The 20,462-nt window shown below is 36.7% G+C and overlaps 1 protein-coding gene across 1 annotated transcript; it reads left to right on the top strand.

Annotated features, from left to right (window-relative positions):
- The first annotated feature begins 2,404 nt into the window (after positions 1–2,404).
- NEXMIF (neurite extension and migration factor) lies at positions 2,405–15,008 on the top strand. The gene is made up of 3 exons (XM_059678610.1): positions 2,405–2,532; positions 3,208–7,582; positions 8,185–15,008. The coding sequence occupies exons 1-3, from the start codon at positions 2,454–2,456 to the stop codon at positions 8,276–8,278; spliced, it is 4,548 nt and encodes a 1,515-aa protein (XP_059534593.1). The 5' UTR covers positions 2,405–2,453; the 3' UTR covers positions 8,279–15,008.
- Positions 15,009–20,462: the final 5,454 nt, after the last annotated feature.

Genomic DNA, 20,462 nt, shown 5'->3' with positions numbered 1-20,462 from the left:
TAAAGAAGATCAGATAGCTGGGACAGGGGCTATTAGCACCTCTTCTTTATCTCTTCCTTCTATTACCAATCCTGTAAGATTCCCTTTATTTCAAAGCCATGAATCCTGAGTGCTTGATTAGATTTTCTATTAAAGGAAATGTATGTTCTTATGGCAATAACATCCCAAAGTAAAGTTATAATAGCACTAACATACCCTGTCTTTATCCTATTTTACACGATTGGATAATTCTTGATACTTAAATGGTATATATTAATTAAAATATATATATTAATTTCTACTAAAAATCAATATTTGTTTGAGGCAGCTGTTGTTTATTTCATTCTCTGAAAGGAGCTGGAAATATAGATCAGTAATGTGGAAATTTATATTTCTGCAGGTTTTTTTGGGCCAGGGGTTGTAAATGCTAAGAATTATAGAGAAAGCACGTTGTGTTTCAAGAAAAAAATACCTAGTCTTTTTGGTCAGGAGACTTGGGTTCTTTTCATAGATTGTTATTTTGTCACATTATTTTTGTTTGTTTGTTTGTTTGTTTCTCTGTGCCTTGATCTTCCTGGTGATAACAAACAGGCTTCCTTGCAGTTAACTTTATACTGAAGGGACAAGAAGACACTAAATTATTGAATTCTACAAATAATTTCCCCTTATCAACTCTGCCAAAATGGAATTAGTGGAGGGGTTAAAGAGGAGTAAAATGAAACCTGAAGTTCTATTGAGTTTCTTAAAAAGAAAGATGCACAGAGCAATCCATCATGGCAGTATGATTCCATCTGATCCATAGGGTCCTCTCAGAAGCAGAGGCTCAGCTATCTGATCTGATCGTTTAGTTCTACCACAAATGAACCCTTCTTGCCAAGGGAAGGGGACTTTAACATTGCTAGAATTTCTTTCTACCTTTAGAAGTCTCCAGTTCTTCTTTCTGTGTAAATACAAATAAGCATCTCTTTCTCTCTTTCCCTGACACCTGTGGTTTATTGGTTACTCTCAAGTCAGATCTTGTATAAAATGAGAAAAACAATTGCAAGTATGATATGTGAATGTTAGGGGAAATTCCGGATCATCTAACATTTTTTTTTAAAACTGGATGATTGCCTAATATAGACTTCTTATTTTACAGATAAGGAAATAGGCCTAGATAGGTAAAATATCACATAGATTGAACCATGTAAAACTAAATATGCTTACTGCTTTCTGTTCCCTCAATGCTGGACTACCTTTTATAGTATATGAATGCTTTAGGATAAGTGAGTATACAATTGAGGTTCTTATAATAGCTGCTTGACCATCAGTGGTATGTGCTCCTTCATGCAGAAATTAATACTTAGCTGAGGAAAAGGTCTTGGAAAAGGGGGATCTAAAGAATAGGGATTTATAGATGTTGTAAGAGAACACAGTAGACACTTCATCTAGGATAACCTTGACTCCTGTCATTTTGCATATACCTACCACACAGGTATATGAGCAGGAGATAAGGGGCTATCAATACGTGTTCTATGACCTAAAATATTAGATGATGCTGAGACTTTTTCATAAATTTCAGATATTCTTTGTGGTCACATCTTAAAATCTTTATGTGGGCTTAGTTGATACTTGTTAACCCCAGAGATAAGGCTATGAAAGTCAAGAAACCAAAGAATTATCTACCTCTTTCATCCTTAGCTGTCAAATTTTAAGGCAGAGAGAAAAAATATCTGAGTGTGATGTATATGTGTGTGTGTATATGCAGATAGGCTTGTTTTTGAAGAGCTTCAGATCATCTTAAGTAGAAATGAGGCAAACAGAATTAAGCCAGTCTCCACAAGAACACACACCTTGATTCCAGGTTACTCTGGACTCCACTTTGCATCCTTCCTAATTGGACGGCCATGAATAAGTGAAATGTATTACTATTTAGAAGAAGGTGTAAGTTTTCCACTTCTTCAGATTTCATTTTTGAAAAATCTGGTGGCTTAGAAGGGATAGAAAGATCTAGGACAGTGATGCTGAACCTTTTGAGCTCAGTGTGTCAGCATTTTGAAAAACCCTAACTTAACTCTGGTGCCGTGTCACATAAGAAATTTTTTGATATTTACAACCATAGTAAAACAACGGCTTATTTTTGATATTTATTTTATATATTTAAATGCCATTTAACAAAGAAAAGTCAACCCAAAAAATGAGTTTGCGTGTCACCTCTGACACGCGTGTCATAGGTTCGCCATCACTGATCTAGGATGTATGACTGCAGTATAAGTTTCCAAATTGACTTATATGGTAGATATACACTATAAAACAGTAACAATAGCAATAATGAAGCCACTCTGGAAACAGGTAAATCCAGTGAGACTTTTAAGACCTCTTTATCTGAAATAACCTTGAAACAGAGAAAAACAAGTTTAATGACTAATATATATTTGAAATGTGCAGGTTGGACAGCATTTGGACTTGGAATGAAACACTAAGAGGTTACATTCATGGAAAACCAACAAGATAAGGCTGTTGTTGCCTCAGCCAGTGGAGAAAACACTCTGAATAATGGGGTCAAAGAAAATGGTAAGGGAATTTAATTATAATACATAATATCTCTCCCAGTAGTCCTTTGTTATTATTTTGCTATCCATAATGCTTGGACAGGTTAAGTTTAGAATGCCCCTGATATTGATGTTAATCCTAAATTTTATTCCACCAAATCTCTAACTGGGCTAGAAGGGTCTCTGAGACATATATAATCCAATCCCTTTGCTCTTCCAAATCATTTATCTCAAATGAATACGTAAGTTCCTCAAAATCCCTAGTGAATTAGAAATATGCTCTGATGTGAGGCTTGGAACATCCAGATTCAGTATGAGCTTCCAGAACAGAGGTCTGAAGAATAGGACTGAGCCTCATGGCTTAAAACCATGAATATCCCACCTGAGCATTTTGTTACCCTGAAATCCTTGACTTTCCAATTAATTGAGCAGTCAGCCTACTTCTTTTCTACTTCTGAGGAAAGTCTCTGAAGGAAAAGCTGAATCTAAAGAAATAATGTATTTCACTCACATGAATATTCAATATAAAATCAGGGTTGGTCTTTAACTTGTAATTTCTTATTCTAAAGCTAAAGAAACTGAAGCTGAGTTTATATATTAAGATCAAGTACCAGAAACTGACCAAGGGAAGGAGAATTAATGAGTTTGGTCTAAAACCTTTAATTTTATTCCTGTCATTTTTTTCCCTTGTCTCTAGACTCAGAGAACCAGGATATGGCAATGAAGTCATTTGCAGCTCTAGAGGCTGCTGCACCTGTACAGCCTATACCCATGGTTCAAAAAGAGACCCTGATGTATCCCAGGGGTCTCTTGCCTCTGCCCTCCAAGAAACCCTGTATGCAGAGTCCTCCCTCTCCTTTGGACCTGATTGAAGCACCTGAGCATGCTGCTAATAGTGCTTCTGTGAATGCCATCTCCCTTACATCTGGTGTTGGAAAAGGCCTAAACACATGGTCACTGCCCAATGAGTGTGAGAAAGCTTCATTTGCCATAATGGAGCCTGCAGGCTTGTCAGCTCTGAATGGGGACTGCCTCATGCAGCCAAGCCGGACTTGCTTGGGCTGCTTCATGGAATCTAAGGATACAGTAGATCCTGAGCCAGGGATCAGTCTAAAAGTTGGTGATCTAAATAGGGATTATGAAACTTGTGCAGTCTCTGATATAGGGATTCAGTGTATTAATGCTGGAGAAAATATGAAATACGGAGAGCAGCTGCTCTCAGACCAGCTTCTCGGCTTCCCCTTACACAAATCAAGGGCAGGAGATAGACGAGAAGTTGAGAAACCTGACATCGACTTGGAGGATCCAGCTCAGAAAAGTTATTATGAGGCATTACTGTTAGATAAGTGCAACACGGAAGAAGCTTTGCTGGCGAATTCCAATCAAGATTGGGGTTACTTTGAGACTTTTATTAGTGAGAGTAAGATTGAACTTCTTGACCTATGTTCTAAGAATGAGCTGTCTGTCAACCTATTCTCTGAAGAAGATGTGGATAACTACATGTTTGATGATGATGAGTCAACACTGGGCAGTGATGTCTGCTCCTTGAAAATTCGATATGAGTCCTTCCAGGACAATGTCCGAGACAAGACTACCCTTCTGATGCAGGAGGATGCACAATTCAACTTTTTCCCCAGTGTATTTACTACCTGCTCCAAGCGGGAGTGTAAAAGTGGGGCCCTGAAGCAGAACAGCGATCTTTCCCAATTCAAGGTCCCTGATGTGAGCATCATCTGGGGAGAGGAAGATAAAAATCTAGACAAAAAGAAAGGCAAAGGAGAAGGGCAGGAAAATAAAGATGTAGAGAAAAATGATGGAAAGGAAAATGGAGAAAAATCTGCCTTAAATAAACCATGCAGTGGGACTGAGGAAGGGCAATTTAAGAATCCAAAACAAGGCCATCTTGCCAATTCCTTGGAGTCATCAGGGAATTTCAGTGATGACAGTTCCTTCATTGAAGTCTCTTATGATGCCATGGGAGAGATCAAAGACTGTAGCCGCTATATGGCTCGGGATAATAATTCTGGTGGCTCTTCCACCCAGCAGAACTATGGGCTGCGAGTAAAGAGAAAAGTCAGGTACAGTGAAGATTATCTATATGATGTTGACTCACTAGAGGGTGAAAAAGTAAATGAGAGGAAGGAATGGATTCCAGGTGGTTCCAAAGAAGAAGATGATGATGAATGGTGTCCCAAGAAGAGAAGAAAAGTAACCCGGAAAGAGCCCCCTGTTATTATCAAATACATCATCATCAATCGCTTTAAAGGTGAGAAGAACATGCTAGTAAAGTTGGGTAGGGTGGATGCTAGTGAGACAACAGTGAATTTGAGTGAGCATCAGCTAAACAAATATGCCAAGCTGGCGCCCTTGAAGGGCTTCTGGCAGAAGAAGAAGAAGCAGAGAAACAGCAGCACAGACTCCAACAAGACACACTTATGCCCAAAGCAAATCTTTGAATCAGGTAGCTTTGAGGTGTCATTCCTGCCACCTGCTCGCAAACGAAAATGTAAACTTGGAAACAGGCACAGGATTCAAAGAATCCCATCCATGGAAACTTCAGCAAGTGCTAAGCAAATTTCATTCTACAGTGATCAGAGGCAAGCTATTAGTCTTAAAGAAGATGGAAGCCTGAAAGATGCACAGAAATCACCCCCTCTGGCTGCTCCCAGCTGTGCAAATGGATCACATTTAAATAACATCACAAGCCCTGACTCAATGAAATTCAAAGCCCAAGATGCAGAATTTAAGGGGCCAGAGAGGAAAGTGCTCAACAAAATCAAATTTAAAAGTGAAGCCAAATTAAAATCTAAGAAAATCAAAGCTGGGCAAGAAAGCAAGCCAGTTGTTCAAATGAGTCCACTTTTGGAAGACAGATCCTCCAAGACTAATTTAAATAATGACGCTATTCCTGGGACCTCAAACAGTTCCCATCTATCTGAATTTTGTGAGGCAAAGGCCTCTAAGAATTCTACTTTCCTACCAACAACCTGCTCTTCTGAAATGCCTCTATCATCTGCTAATGTTACCACCAATATACCTGTTATCCCTGGAGGGTATCTACAGACATTGTTAGATGCTTCTGACTTGTCAAATAATAGTGCTATCTCATACTTCACTCACCATTCCTCAGAACAAAATGAAGGCAGCCTCACTCATACAGAAAAATCGTTTGTACCTCTCCAACCTGACCAGGACTGTGTGCTTTCCTCACCTTCTGAGTCTGAGCTACAGCAGTCATCCCAAAACTTCAAAATAGAATCAAGCAACTATGGAAATATGTGGCCCAACAAGCCTACTTCTGGTCCCCAGGAATTCATAGCTGAAGTCTCAAGGGAGACAGCCCCAACCCAATCCAGTGAATTTGGAGTCTCCCAGGTAGTGTCCATGGAAAATAACCTCACAGCTGCGACATACAATCCAATCTGCCTCAATAGCGGTGATGGTGGTTGCAACAAGGTCCTATATACCTCTGTGCAAGACACCCATCTTCCATCTGATGAGTCTTATCAATTATGTCACTTTAATAATGGCGAGCTCTGCTTTCCTTTCCATCAAGACCCAGTCAATATAGATGATGGTAGACTATTTACCTTTGATTCCATGGCCCCACTCTCTGTCAATTCAAGCAATTATTGCTCCTTACGCTTGAAGTCCTGTGAAAAGGATGCTGATGAGGATATCACTGATAACTTTCTGGCCCATTGTAGCCCCAAGCTGGTGATCCAGCAGAGCATTGATGAAATAGCACCACTAAAGGAATCCACTGATCTCCTGGATATCTCCAACTTCACTCCTGACAAATTCCGCCACTCTTCCCTCTCAGAGATGTCCCCACCAGACACCCCCAGTATTTCCCCTCAAATTACCAGATGTGACAGTACAAAGACGCTAGGAACACTGAAGGGATTCCAAGAGGGTGTCCCAGGATCACTGAGCAATATGGACACGATCAAGTGGGACTGCACTACCCTTCCACAGCAAGTCCAAGTAGAGGATGGATTTTCTTTAAATAGTCATCAGTTTCAGTTCCATATGTTCAATGATGATGATTCTGTCAGCCTGCTCCAAAAAAACCCTTGCTTATCAACATTTGATGATCCATCTGATAAAATGAATGCCAACAACAAAGTGCTGAAATCAAGAAAGAAAAGTTTTCCCAACAAGAGTGGGTCTGTGAATCAAAGCTCTTCTCAGAAAAACACCAGGAAAAAATCCCCCAAAACCACCACCAAAGGGATTGAAAAGCCATCTGGTAAAACCTTCCGCCAGATCCCTAAGTCAATAAAGAAAGGGAAATACATAGCTGGAATCAATGGAGAGAAAATGCAAATTGGCATTGGCCATGAGAGAGGTCAAATCAACAGCCTATGCTCCACAGGGAAGACACTAACCGAATGTATCCAACATAGTGGTCTTGGGGCCTCTATGAAGATGCCAAATCAGAAGGGACTTTCTGGAGGTTGGGCTTTGGGTAAAGACAGCAGCCCAGGCTGGAGCAACATGAGCATGGGCACCAACACCAACAGCCTCCTAGATGATGACCAGCGGGAGTTTCAGGAGCCTTCTTATATCTTGTCCAACATTGCCTCTGGTATGGCAGATGTGCAGAGATTCATGATGGCCTCCATAGAGCCCCTATGGGAGCCCACACAGCACCATGGGGACCCCAACATATTCTATTCCCCTGAGTCCAATAGTCTAAAATTAAAAACCCTCAAAATATTGGCTGGAACACCACAGGAATCTAAGAAAAAAGTCAACAGTGGGTCACCAGGAGCCACTAAGAATCACAGGTCTATCAAGGGTGTGAGTAAAAGCAATGGGAAAGCAGCAGTAGGTGATCCTGGTGGTGCACACATGCCTGGTTATAATGAGGACTCTCAATCTGCCTTCTTTGATAAAAAGTGTAATAACCTGAGTACTTTCAGTAATAATGGACCAACACACAAAAAGTTATATCGTCACAAATCCAGCACCAAGGCCCTGAGAGATGAGAAGTGTAAAGGAAAGCGTGTGGAGCGAGAACTGGTCCAAAAGGATGAGGCTGGGACAGCTTCTTTTGAAAAACTGAGGTAATACTGCACAAAATGGCTGAGATGATGCACCCTTATCTTTCCTACTACCTGCAAAGCCTACCGTCTATCATTTTTCCCCTCTTGAAAGCAAAAGTTTGCATGAAAGAAACTGCCCATTTTCCCTTCTCTTTCAAAGTAAAAAGGAAAAATAAAAGTGCATGAAAATCCCTACACTTTTAAACCACCCAAAATATTGGGCTATTTGGTTGTGGCTTAGCTAGGTATAAGCTCTAACAAGGCTACTTTTTCTGCTATCCAATATTAGCTTTTAGTTATTGACAAACTAGAACTAAAAATATGCTCTTGAATGATTTGGGGAAGGGAAGGGCTTTGCAGAAAGAAAAATTTTCAACAACAGAATTAAAATGTTATACAGTCAAAAATCCAAGATTATTTAAGCAAAAAAAAAAAGTAATTTGGAAAGCAAAATTTAATCGCGCAGCTTTTAAGAGTGTTTTCTAGTGGCCCCTGCTATTTCTATCTTTTTCTGCATCATACGATATTTAGTATGATGTAAACAAATTTAGATTTTGTGATCCCTTTGTGGGACATACTCTAAAACTGACTAAGATGGCATAAATTGTTTGGTTTTTCTGCAGGGATTCCGACTACAATCTCCTAAAAGCAGAAACAGCATTTTGGGTTTTACCTGTATTTGAAGAAGAGGCTCACATTTTCCAGAAAGACATTTGATGTTTCTATTTTATTTCTTTAAAAATATACCTTGTGGTATGTATGTTGACGTGTAAGTGCTTAAAGAAAAGAATTTTAAAGTGTGAGAATAAGTCTTTGAAAGCAAACTTTAATCTGATATTCTTTGTAAAAGACTTTAAAAGTCACACAGTTGCACAAGAAGTTTATGCACTATTAACCCAAGGGGGGAAAAGGCAAACATTGTGCCAAACTACAAACAAGTGACTCTATTGTATATATTTTTACTTCTGTCAACATTTGGTTGTGAGTATTTGGGGAGCTTATCCCTGTTGATTTACTAGAAATATCCCAGTGATTCTTGCTATTAACCACCCCACTTATGTGGATAGCACCTATAGATCACAGTGGAAACATATGTTGTGCTACACAATTTACCAAAACTTAAAAATGCTGTTTGAGATGTGCCAAATTTTCTTACCTCATCTCATAGATTCACCCCACAGTTTAAATATCATTAATGGATTTTTAAGTATATTATATATGTGCATACATACATTATTTAAAATTTTCATACTCTACTGTACTATGTGGAAACATGAAGAATTAAGCATGGCACAATAAAGGTTTGTTTATTCCATTTTTGGAGGGTTAAAATGTCGGAAAAGTCTGGAAGTGATAACAGCTAAGTCCATCAGGGACCCAAGTATATACATTTACAGAATGTTTTATAAGGAAACTTTAAAGTTTGTTTTCTAAAAGCAAAATCTGTAGCTGAAAATTATTTAAAGTGCAAAGTTATATTGCTCATACTTTATATCTCAGTTTTATATATTTTATAATAGTCTGGGATAAATTATAAAATAGCTATAAATCAACACTAATGGTAAATTAAGTACATAGATTGTTTTTATTTAAATAGTTTCCTACATGTTTTATTCCAGTTTTGTCAAAAGTGCACTAATATCATGGCTTTAGTTGTTCTCTAAGTGCTTAATCTTGCAATGCCAATGTCATTTAAAGAAAACATTAAGACATCTCAGTACAACTCTTATGGGTTATGTGTGTGTGTGTGTGTGTGTGTGTGTGTGTGTGTGTGTGTGTGTGTGATAAAATGAACAATTTGTGGTAATGATTAATTTTGAGGCCATATACACTTAGTCTGAGGATGAATAGTATTTGAAGCCACGCACTATACTTAAATTTCAATTTATATATGTTTTTGAAATCACATTTTTTATTCAATCCTACCCCCCCTTTTTAAATTTCACAGCTCCAACATCTCTCACTGCTAGCTTTTTTCTTCCCCTTTATTTACCACTTTACTTCTAACATTTGATCTATTTTCCTTGCACAGTTGAAGGTCTGTGCATCTGATGACGGGTGCATTATGGCACAGATGAGATAATGGATGTGAAAGCGCTTTGTAGATCATAAAGTGCTATACAGATATAGGGGATTAATATTATTAATGTTGTTGGTTGTTGTTGTTGTTAACCTTACTATTCTTACTAATACTGTTACTAACCTATTAACCTTTAAATATATAGGCTATGGGTGGGAGGGTGGAGACTAGTGGGTGGGAGAAAGGGGAATTTAAAAAAGGGGGGAAGATGTTTAAAAGGAAATTTTAAGCAAAATATGAATCTACCTAGTTATTGCCACCTAACAGAGAAGAAACATTTGAAAGTAGTCAGAAATGGAAGGAAGCCTGTCACATGTATTAATATACACACTTCCCAGTCCATTTATTTTTTCACCAGCCTGCTCTACTACTTATAACTAGGTTGCAAAATGAACAAGCCTGTGTTCTTGATGGTGTGATTGTGTGTGTGTGTAGGGATGAGTGGGTGAGGAGCATTTTGTGAAGCTGCTTCAGGGCTGGAAAATTATTTACTCAAAAGGCACCAGATGAAACATGTCTCCTCCTCTACAGCTGCCATCCAAAATGGAAAATAATCAAACTGGAACACTTTCTTCTATTTCTCCACTCTGATAGCTAGCTGTTTGCACTAAATTCTATGGCTGGTTCCTAGGAGCTGGTATTTGTTTTGGTTTTGTGTGTATGTGTGGTAGTTTTTTATATTTTGCAGCTGAATTTTGGTTTGGAATCACCAACTCTGCCTATTTTGTGAACCCCAAGACTTCAGACTTCAAAATCACCTGCTGGCAATTAAATGAAGAAATGAATAAAATGTTCCATGAGTACAATGTGTTTTGTAAAAAATAACTATGGGAGCAGTTATAGTTTTTCTCAGTATCAGTCCAGCTTTTCAAAAGGGGCTAAGCTGTGGTAGAAGGAAAACCTGAAACTGTTGGAAACAATTTTCTTGTCAGACCTTGCTATTAGTCCTTTGGAATAGATAATCTTTCAGTTTCTTCTGTGGACCTCATTAGGGGCCAATTCTATGGCATGGTTCATCCCTTTCTCTAAAAAGAATTTCCATTTAAAGTGTCTTTTTATCTTTATTGTTGAGAGTATTACAGATGTCCTCCCATTTTACCACCTTGTCCCCCAACCTCCCCCCCACAGTTCCCATCCACCCCATGCCCTCACCACCTTATTGTCTGTGTCCATGGGCAATGCATATGTGCATATAAATTGTTTAGTTAATCTCTTCCCAGCCCCTCCACCCCCTTCCTTCTGATATTCGAATATCTGTTCCATGTTTCCATGACTCTGGTCCTATTTTATTCATTATTTTATTGTGTCCACATGTAAGTGAGATCATGTGATATTTGTCTTTCTCTGACTGGCTTATTTTGCTTAGCTTTTTCTTTAATTTTTTATATGCTCTTATTGATTTTAGAAAGAGAAGAAGGAAGAGGGGTAGGGGGAAAGAGAAAAACAAACATCGATGTGACAGAAACATCAACTGGCTGTCTCTTGTAGGCCCCCTACTGGGAATTGAGCTGCAACCTGGGCTTTTGCCCTGAACTGAAATCTAACTGGCAACCTTTTGGTGCATGAGACATCACTCAACCAACTGAGCCACACCAGCCAGGGCTACAGTGCAATCTTTTAATCCCCGAAGCCTGCATTTCCCATTTTATGAATCAATCATATGAGATCAAGATGACATGCCTGGGTAGAGTGGCCAGATTTATGCTTAGCTTTTTTTATTGGCCTACAGTATATTATATAATTTTTAATATATGTAAATTTTATTATTAACATATAAATTAGTGACCTGTAACCACTCTGTATAAAAATATAACAAGAATCCAAGTTGAGAAATGAGCAATAGGGCAAGTCAGAAGATGCTTATTCTCTTAATTATACTTAATATCCCACTCAGTACATGATGTTCTGTGTTCTTTAGTTTTTAAAGCTTTGTTGATCCTGTCTCTCCTCTCACAATTCTTTTATTTTTTAATTTTAACTCACATTTATTTTTTTTTTCTGTCACAACATAGTAAACCTGACTTTTTGGAGATTTCTTATTCAATTAGCTGCCATAGTGGAGTGAGGACCAATGATATAAAAATAGTGTTTTGCCCTAACACTGGTATCTCAAGTCAGATATATGAAATTTTCCTTGGTCTGAAATTTCTGATTGCCATTACCTATAAACCTCTCCTTTCTGAGAAGCTGCTTCCTATTAATGCCTTCCCAAGTTAATCCCATTTAACTTTTACTTTCCTGAACATGGTATTCACCCTTATTCTTCTTACTTAATCTCAGTCCTTGCTTTAGGATTTTTTTCTTTTATATTCTCATATTCCACTTCCCCAAAGTGTCAGAATATAAGAACCTTAATCAGGCTACTTCTGGCAGAAGTTCAAAGAACCTTCTCACTCTTAATTACCTTTAATTGCTTTTGCCACTTCCAAATCTAATTTTAAACATGGAGAGAGAGAGAGAGAGAGAGAGAGAGAGAGAGAGAGAGAGAGAGAGAGAGAGAGAGAGAGAATTATGTCACATGACTGAGGAACATTGGAAACTTTTTATTTGAAAATCTGTACAAACAGATCTGATCCCCTTTCTAACTTGGTTAGGTGCTTGGTTGGACTGTGTGGAGCAGGGTGTTAAAACAGTGGCCTTGACCAAGGTTCTTCAGGACTTTGGGATTATGTTTGGGCTTGAACCAATGGCCTCTCCAGTGTCTCACACTCCACCTTCCTATGCTTCCTCCCAGCTTTCTCTTCTGACTTCTTGTTACTCTGCAATTATGTGTGAAGGCCTTACTGTTTCCTAAATGTTTTCAAACCTCCTGCACTATCTTGAGCATCACTTCTTTAGCCATCTCCCTGAAGTCCTTGGTGCTAGGTGGGCTTTTGTGACAACTTTCATCTTCTCTGAACTTTTTCTTTGCTGGGATACAACTGTATGTATGCTGGGGCGAGGGAGGTAAGTGTGTGTATAACAGAGAAGCATAAAAGATGCTTCACAAGCTGTAATCAGCTCTGGCATCCTATGTTCTGCTTTGTGAGGTTCTGCCATTTTAGTGAGTTTCCGTTTTAGTGGGTTGTTATCAACATTTACTTCCTAAAGCAGAAAAACCATATCCAAGGACCTTTTAATCAAGCTTGCTCTTACCAAGTTGAATCAGTGTGATGCAGATTTACCACATCTGTAATTTATAGATGCTCTCAGAACAGTTCCAAAAATTGAAGAGAGCTGAGTTTCTGCACTGAAGAGGAGAATGGAGCACTAGCTTGTCCTAACTAGTACTAGAACTAGAAATGTTTGTTTTCTCCTGTATTATTGAGAAGTTATCTAATTTAAGGAGTTTTGTTTTCATTTAGGGTTTTTAATGGCTGCCCACTTCTATAGAAATATGACGTTTTTATGAAATAAAAATAATATGAGATTTCTTTTCTAATCATAAATTCATTAAGCAAATCATTACATGTAGGAGGTTTAGTACCAAAATCAAACATTTTAGTAACAAATAGGGATCTTGTCAATATAATGTAGGCCAGGAATTTTGTAAGTGTCTCAAGTACCTGCATAAAAATGAAGAAAAAATTAGCTGGCTGTTTAAACTTGGGAAACACTGTAATCTGCTTGAGGGTCCTCAGCCAGCATAGCATTATTTTGATGATAGTACTCAGGCTATCATTTAAGACACATTTTTTTTTTTACTCAGAGCATTAAATAGTAGCTACAGTCATGAAGCAAATTCCCCATTACAGCTACATGATACTTGAGATGTACTCTTGGTTTCAGAATTATAACTAAGAGGTTAAACATTAGAGAAGGACAATGTAAAAGAGAGAGGCTTAGTACAAAGTTGAAGGTGAATGAGGCTTTTAAAATCAGTATCTGGGTAAATACATACTAACATTAACACTTATCAACAGGAGATAAAAAGGATGTACATCCTCTAACAGGCTCACTGATTTCTGAATCTTAAAAAGACATGCCCCTCAAAAAGAAAAAAGGAGATATTTAAATCATTTTGCCTCTTTGAGAGACACCTAGTTTCATAGCACAAAAAGAAAAGGCTTAGAATGAAAACTTGAAGAGGCCTTTTGTTTTTGACTCCCAGTGAGGAGTGAGAAAGCTTAAGATGCTCTACTGGGATATATGTAGCACTGACTAGGGTCTGCTACTTGCAGAGTTTTGAATGTACTGTCCTTAATTTAATTTCCATAAAACTGAATGCACCTCTTTAGTAAGTTACTGATTTATGGTGCTAAAAACCTATCAACCCCATTTTTCTCTTCTCCCAAGCCCCTTACATATTTAAGAAAATTTAAAATAAAAGTATTAGAAGCCCTTTTTATGAATGTAACCTGAGTTTCTGTTTGATATATGACACTCCAACTTTAAAAAGTTAAGAAATTATTTGCCTTTTTTCTTTTAGAGTTGTTTTATAATCTGTAGAGTCAATTGAAGTATAAAGGTTAAGAATCAGTCTTAAGACGCCTACAAAATCTTGTATATTTTTAAGTGTGCTAATTTGTAACATATTTTGTAAGTGTATATTTTTCTTAGAAAAGTGCTGTGAAGTGTCTGTATGTGAGAGTTTTCCTTTTGTGCACCATTAGGTGCTAATAAAAGGATATTTACTTCAAAGTTTCTGGTTTTAGAAACCACAATACAAAGAAAAATACACTTTGTTGGAAATTTTGTAACACAAAACATGTTGTGAAAGAGTATAGTGATCTTGTGCAAAAGAAAATGAACATTTGTGAGCTTCTTGCTGTTTTATAGATTTTCTTGTAAATTATTCTTGTAACACCTCTGGTTTTGTTGTTCTTGTTGAAAAGGTTTTAAATATTTGTGACTGAGTGTATGGTGAAACTGTCATAATGTTACCTAGCTGAGTTTTGTTGTTTATGGAACAAATAAAAAGAAAAAGTTTAAAATACTGCTTTAGAATTATATGTATCAGAAATCGAACCATTTCTAATTAAATTCTATGTCCCAAATAAAAAGTTCTTCATTGTCTAGAGCAGTGTTTCTCAAACTATCTATGGTGAAGTACCAATGTTTTTTTCTCAAATCCATCACAGACTGATATTATCATGTAACAAAATAAGAATGAATTATTAAAGTGAAGAGGAAAATATATTCAAAATACAAGCCCTGATGTATTCAATTCAACGTGTAAAATTACTTAAAACAAATGTAGGGGGAAAGAAAAGAATTGCAAAACTTTGGTATTCTGTTTGAGACAAGTCCACTGATTAATGTCAAATTGCCATAGAAGGCTCTAACCCAGTGGTTCCCAATGTGGGGCATATGTTCCACAGGGGGGCAATTTGATTTTTAAGGGGGACAATTCGAGAATGAGTTATTAACAGCAAATTTTTTTGCATTTCTTATTATGGTTCTAGGGGCCTCATATACAACATATAAATATATATTTTGGCATACTTATTCATTTTAGCTTTCTATTATATGATTTGAAATTTTATTTGCTATTTTTTCATATCACTTCATATTATTGTTATTTTTTAACAATTTCTTAGTGATTTCTTCCTCAGTACTTCAACTTGTCCTTTTGTTCTTTTATTTTTCTCTTTCATGGATGCCATGTTCTTTGGAAGCTTATTTAGACCAAGTTAATGGCCTTTTAGGCTTCCTCCACATAAATAGGAGTTCACTTTTTGAATAATAAGAATTATATGTCACAGGGGGGGGCACATCAGGATTTTAGAGATGCTTAGGTGGGGCATGGCCAAAAAAGGTTGGGAACCACTGCTCTAACTATTCTTTAAAAAATACTTTGAGTAGGATTAACAGTGTTACCATCATTTGGGAACTTGTTCAGAATGCTGAATTTTAGGTCTTACACTAATTCTACTGAATCAGAATCTGAATTTTAACGAGGTTCCTAGTTGATATGTGTGGATGCTAAAGTTTGAGAAGCACTGGACTAGAGTTTTATGCAGAGAATTTTTCTGTCTCTCAAGTTGAGGAATCATTTTCCAGTGTGTCCAGTCTTCAAAGACCTTGGAACAAATGGTGTTCTTTTTTGTGGTCTAGATTGATTCTGCAGAGATGCAGTTCTCTCAAAGTGTCAAAGATATTTATTGCAAGTAATAAATGCTAATTTGCCTGGTACCCAAAATATGTCAAATTTTCCATAATTCCCTACAGTTCCTACATCATTTTACTTACCATTCACCCACGGACCCTGTTTTCTTTAATCAGTGTTTTCACAAATTCTACTCTTACTGTGCTCAGTATTATAATATTTGATATGTCTAGAAATATTAGGGTCACCCATTAATGCCTGGAACCCTGGCTAACCACAGGAAGGTCAGTGTGGTACACACGAGCTAATAGCCACTTCATTAGTCTTAAATATCATTACTCAAAGAAATTGAAAAATGCTTAGGATCTTATTTCCATCCACCATTTCATAGCACTCTATTACTCAGTTCCCAGCCTGTATTTTCAGTTATAAGCTGCCTATCTCCACTTGGACATTCTGCAATTTCCTTAGACTTATTTATTCAAGTTCATTTCATAATCTCTTTACCCTTTGAGTGTGCTCTAGCTTAGCGAATGATGCTACCGTTCATCCAAGTCAGAAAGTCAGAGAGAAAGGTTCACCAGCAACTCCTTTCTCTTCCATCCTCAAATTCAACTGGCCACTTTCAGTGTTCCTGCCTATCTCCATTGGCACTGCCTTAATTCAAGCTTTCATGGTACTTTACCTAGATTCTTACAAACATTGCCATAATTCAGTGATATCATATCTGGAAATTTTCAAATAAGAAAAAATAAATAACTGTAGAGTTTCCAACTTTTTAATTTGCTAAGTAAAGACATTTTAAAAATAAAATTATTATCAACAAACAACAGGTATTGACAAAGATGTGAAGAAAAGGGAACCCTCATGCCTTGATGGTAGGAATGCAGATTGTTGTAGCCACTATGGAAAACAGTATGGAGTTTCCTCAATAAATGAAAAATAGACCTACCATATAAAATAGTAATTCCACTTCTGGGTATTTATCCAAAGAAATCCAAAACACTAATTTGAAAAGATATGTGCACCCCTGTTTATTACAGCATTATTTACAATAGCCAAGATATAGCAGCAACCTAAGTGCACAAAAATAGATGATTGGATAAAGAAGATGTGGTACATGAATACAATGAAATATTATTCAGCCATAAAAAAGAACAAAATCTTACCATTTGCAACAGCATGGCTGGACCTAGAGGGTATTATGCTAGGTGAAAAATGTTGGACAGAGAAAAACAAACACCATATGATTTCACTTATGTGTGGAATCTAAAGAACAAAATAAACAAATAAACTAAAAACAGACTTAGATACAGAGAATAGACTGTATGATTGCCAGAGGGGATGGGGGTTGGGAAGCTAGGTGGAAAAGGTGACGAAATTAAGAAGTACAAATTGGTAGTTGCCAAATAGTCATGGGGATGAAGTATAGCATAAGGAATATAGTAAATGATATTATAATAATTACATATAATGGCAGGTGGGTACTAGACTTATTAGGGGGATCGCTTCATAAATTATATAAATATCTGATCACTATGTTGTAATCTAAAACTAATATAAAATTATATTGAATTTAAACTGTAATTAAAAAAAAAGATAGCCACTCGATGTTTTAGCTAATGCAATAAAAGACAATAAAGACATGAGGATGAATAGATAGAATAGACAAAAAGGAGGTGATACTGTCCTCATTATTTATAAATAATATAATTATAAATCTGAAAGTTTCAAGAAAATCGTCTGAAAAAATGTTACAATTAATCGAAAGTTTAGTAAATAAGATGGTCACAAATGTGAGATATAGCTTTGGTTTTTTCAGCAATATTCATTTAGAAAGGATAATAAAAACAGTTTGTATATTTATATATACAAATAAATATACACTTCAAAAGACTTTATTTGATGAAAAATAACTAAACATTAATGGAGGCCTAAAACAGACCTAAATAAATGAAGAGCAGTGTCACATTTCTGGATGAGATCACACAATATTGTACAGATAATACTTCTCAAATTAATCAACAAATAAAATACAATTCCAATTAAATTCCACCATGTGTTTTCTGGAACTTAAAATAGTGATTTTAAATTCATTAGAAAAATAAAGGCAGAAGAATGAACAAAAACAATGGGAAGAAAAAGAGAACTGACAACTATTAAAATATACTGTGAAGCTACAATAATTGAAAGTGTGGTCCATATTTTAATATTTTCAGTATATACTGCTACAAGTAATATATACAATAGCAGTTTTGTGTTGTTCAAAAAGTTGAAATAAATGCTCTCATACTATAAAACATAAAATAAATGAACTATTTATTATCAATTCACAGAAAATGATTGTTTTAATATATTTTATTGCTTTTTTACAGAGAGGAAGGGAGAAGGATAGAGAGATAGAAACATCGATGAAAGAGAAACATCAACCAGCTGCCTCCTGCACATCCCCCACTGGGGATGTGCCTGCTGCAACCAAGATACATGCCCTTGACTAGAATTGAACCCGGGACCCTTCAGTCCTCAAGCTGATGCTCTATCCACTGAGCCAAACCAGTCAGGGCCAGAAAATGATTTTAACACCATGGTCTTTTCTCTCATGGGCCATGAGAGAATGAAAGCAACGATTACTTGAAAAAGTAAAAAGAGATTTTGACTTTTAGGGATAAAGATAATGAGAGGCAGAGCATTTAAAACCCCCAGGATTGGATCCCTCTAATGTTCTGAAGCTTTATTTCTCCCAATTTTCATGAGTTCCCTGTGTGATAGAAATTAAAAATGTATATTCTTCACTCTATGCAAGATTCTGAGGTGTATTCTGGTGAAGATGGCCTTAAAGATTCTTGAACTAACAATGGCAGAGTTGGAGTGGATGAGTGGTCTCATTTTTTCCCAGTGGTTTCACATCTTTTTCCCCCTCTTGGCCAAAGTTGACAGCACCACAGCATAGGGGGAAGATGGCAGGTCATTTGTCAAAATGCATTTTTTATCTGTCTTGGAGTTAAACTTTCGATGGAGTTAATTTGGGGGAAGAGGGATTATGATTATCTAAAGTAATTGGAGTTTTGGTTATTAAACTTTTCAGGCCACAAGCCAGTTTAAGAATCTAATAAAATGAATGGGCCCTAACTGGTTTGGCTCAGTGGATAGAGCGTCAGCTTGCAGACTGAAGGATCCCAGGTTCAATTCTGGTCAAGGGCATTTACCTTGGTTGCGGGCACATCCCCAGCAGGGAGTGTGCAGGAGGCAGCTTGAATCCATGTTTCTAACTCTCTATCCCTCTCTCTAAAAAAACAATAAAACGTATTTTTAAAAATGAATGTGCCATCACCACAGAAAAATGAACATATTCAGAAATATTCATAGAATTTTAGAGGATTCACAGATTAGAAAATTATGTATTAGGGGTATGAATTCCCCAGAACATCCTCCCCACATATAATTGAGTTTCTTAATCTATCTACTCCTCTTACTGACCCAAGGTAATAACTCTGATTTATTTATTATCTATGTGGTAGTCATGTTAAATGAGCTATCACTTCTCACAATAACCCTGCAAGGGAGGCATTGTCCTTATTTTACATTTAAGAAAATTAAGACACACTGAGGTAAAGTATACTGCCTCTGAATCACACAACTAATGGTCTTCAAGTAGCTGACAAAACCTTCTGTTCATGGCTCTAACTCGACACTTATTTACAGTATAAACCATATTGTCTGTACTACTTCAAAAATATGATGATAAATATCAATACTGTGTCAGGTCTTGTGCTAGATGCTAAGAAAACTATATATATATATAGCATGCCTTGTTCTCTAAGAGCCCACAAATGAAAGAGAGGTACACTGTAATAATTTAAACGGGAATACACTCACTGCTCAGTTTAAGTTGAATAATCACATGTAAAGTAACTAATCATTTGCTGTCCTTAAGCACCTGACAAGAAAAAAGCTTAACCATTTGTTTAATATGGTTTTATTGAATTTTAGAGAGAGGCAGTGAAAGGGAAAGAGAGATAGAAACCTCAATGAAAGAGGTTGCCTCCTGCATGCCCCAAACTGGGGATCCAGTCTGCAACATGGGCATATTCCCTGACCAGGAATCAAATAAATCACCTCGTGGTTCTATGATCATTGAGCCACACCTGCCAGGTCAATCCATTTTTATGGAGGAACTAATGTCACAAAATGTCACACCCAATAACTAATATCTCACCTTCAACCCTTTCTCCTATTTTGGTATCAGAGTGGATAGTGAGCCTAGATCCACCAGTTACTAGCTGTGTGATTTGGGGCAAATTATTATCGCTGTATCCTAGAGTCTCCGTAAAAAAAAAAAAAAAAAAAAAAAAAAAAAAAAAAAAAAAAAAAATTACAACCACCACCACCACAGTTTAACAAGTCTATCACTTCCATTGGCTTATCATGAATTAAAAATTACAGTTGTGAAGTCTTGGCACCAAGTGGGCAGTCAGGTAATACTTATCACTTACTATTGTTTAACAGATGTGTGCAAGTGTTGTCCTAATAGTTCTTATTTGAATTCCTTATAAATCACTCCAGCTACTGATCCTCAAGTATTTGTCTTTTTATTAAGCTGTGAAGTAAGAAAATAAGTAAACCCCTGGCTCAAAAGCTCTTAATCTTTGTTTGGAGAAAGATGTCTTTTTAAAGATGAAATTTAAAGAGTCAATTGTGTACAATAATATGCATAGTGGTTCTATTAATAAAGTTAATATATTCTCAGTGGCAGAGTGAGATAGTTAAAAGTTACAAATCATTAATATATCTGG

Source organism: Myotis daubentonii, chromosome X (genome assembly GCF_963259705.1).
Source record: "Myotis daubentonii chromosome X, mMyoDau2.1, whole genome shotgun sequence".
NCBI lineage: Eukaryota > Metazoa > Chordata > Mammalia > Chiroptera > Vespertilionidae > Myotis > Myotis daubentonii.
The sequence above is the reverse complement of the archived record's forward strand: the minus strand, read 5'-3'. Positions and strand labels throughout refer to the sequence as shown.

What these genes read in the sequence shown, in the direction of transcription:
- NEXMIF (XM_059678610.1), top strand. Translation starts at nt 2,454, where the DNA reads ATGGAAAACCAACAAGATAAGGCTGTTGTTGCCTCAGCCAGTGGAGAA. An exon ending in TAATGGGGTCAAAGAAAATG is followed by an intron (nt 2,533 to 3,207) that starts GTAAGGGAATTT and finishes CCTTGTCTCTAG; the next exon opens with ACTCAGAGAACCAGGATATG. An exon ending in GCTTCTTTTGAAAAACTGAG is followed by an intron (nt 7,583 to 8,184) that starts GTAATACTGCAC and finishes GTTTTTCTGCAG; the next exon opens with GGATTCCGACTACAATCTCC.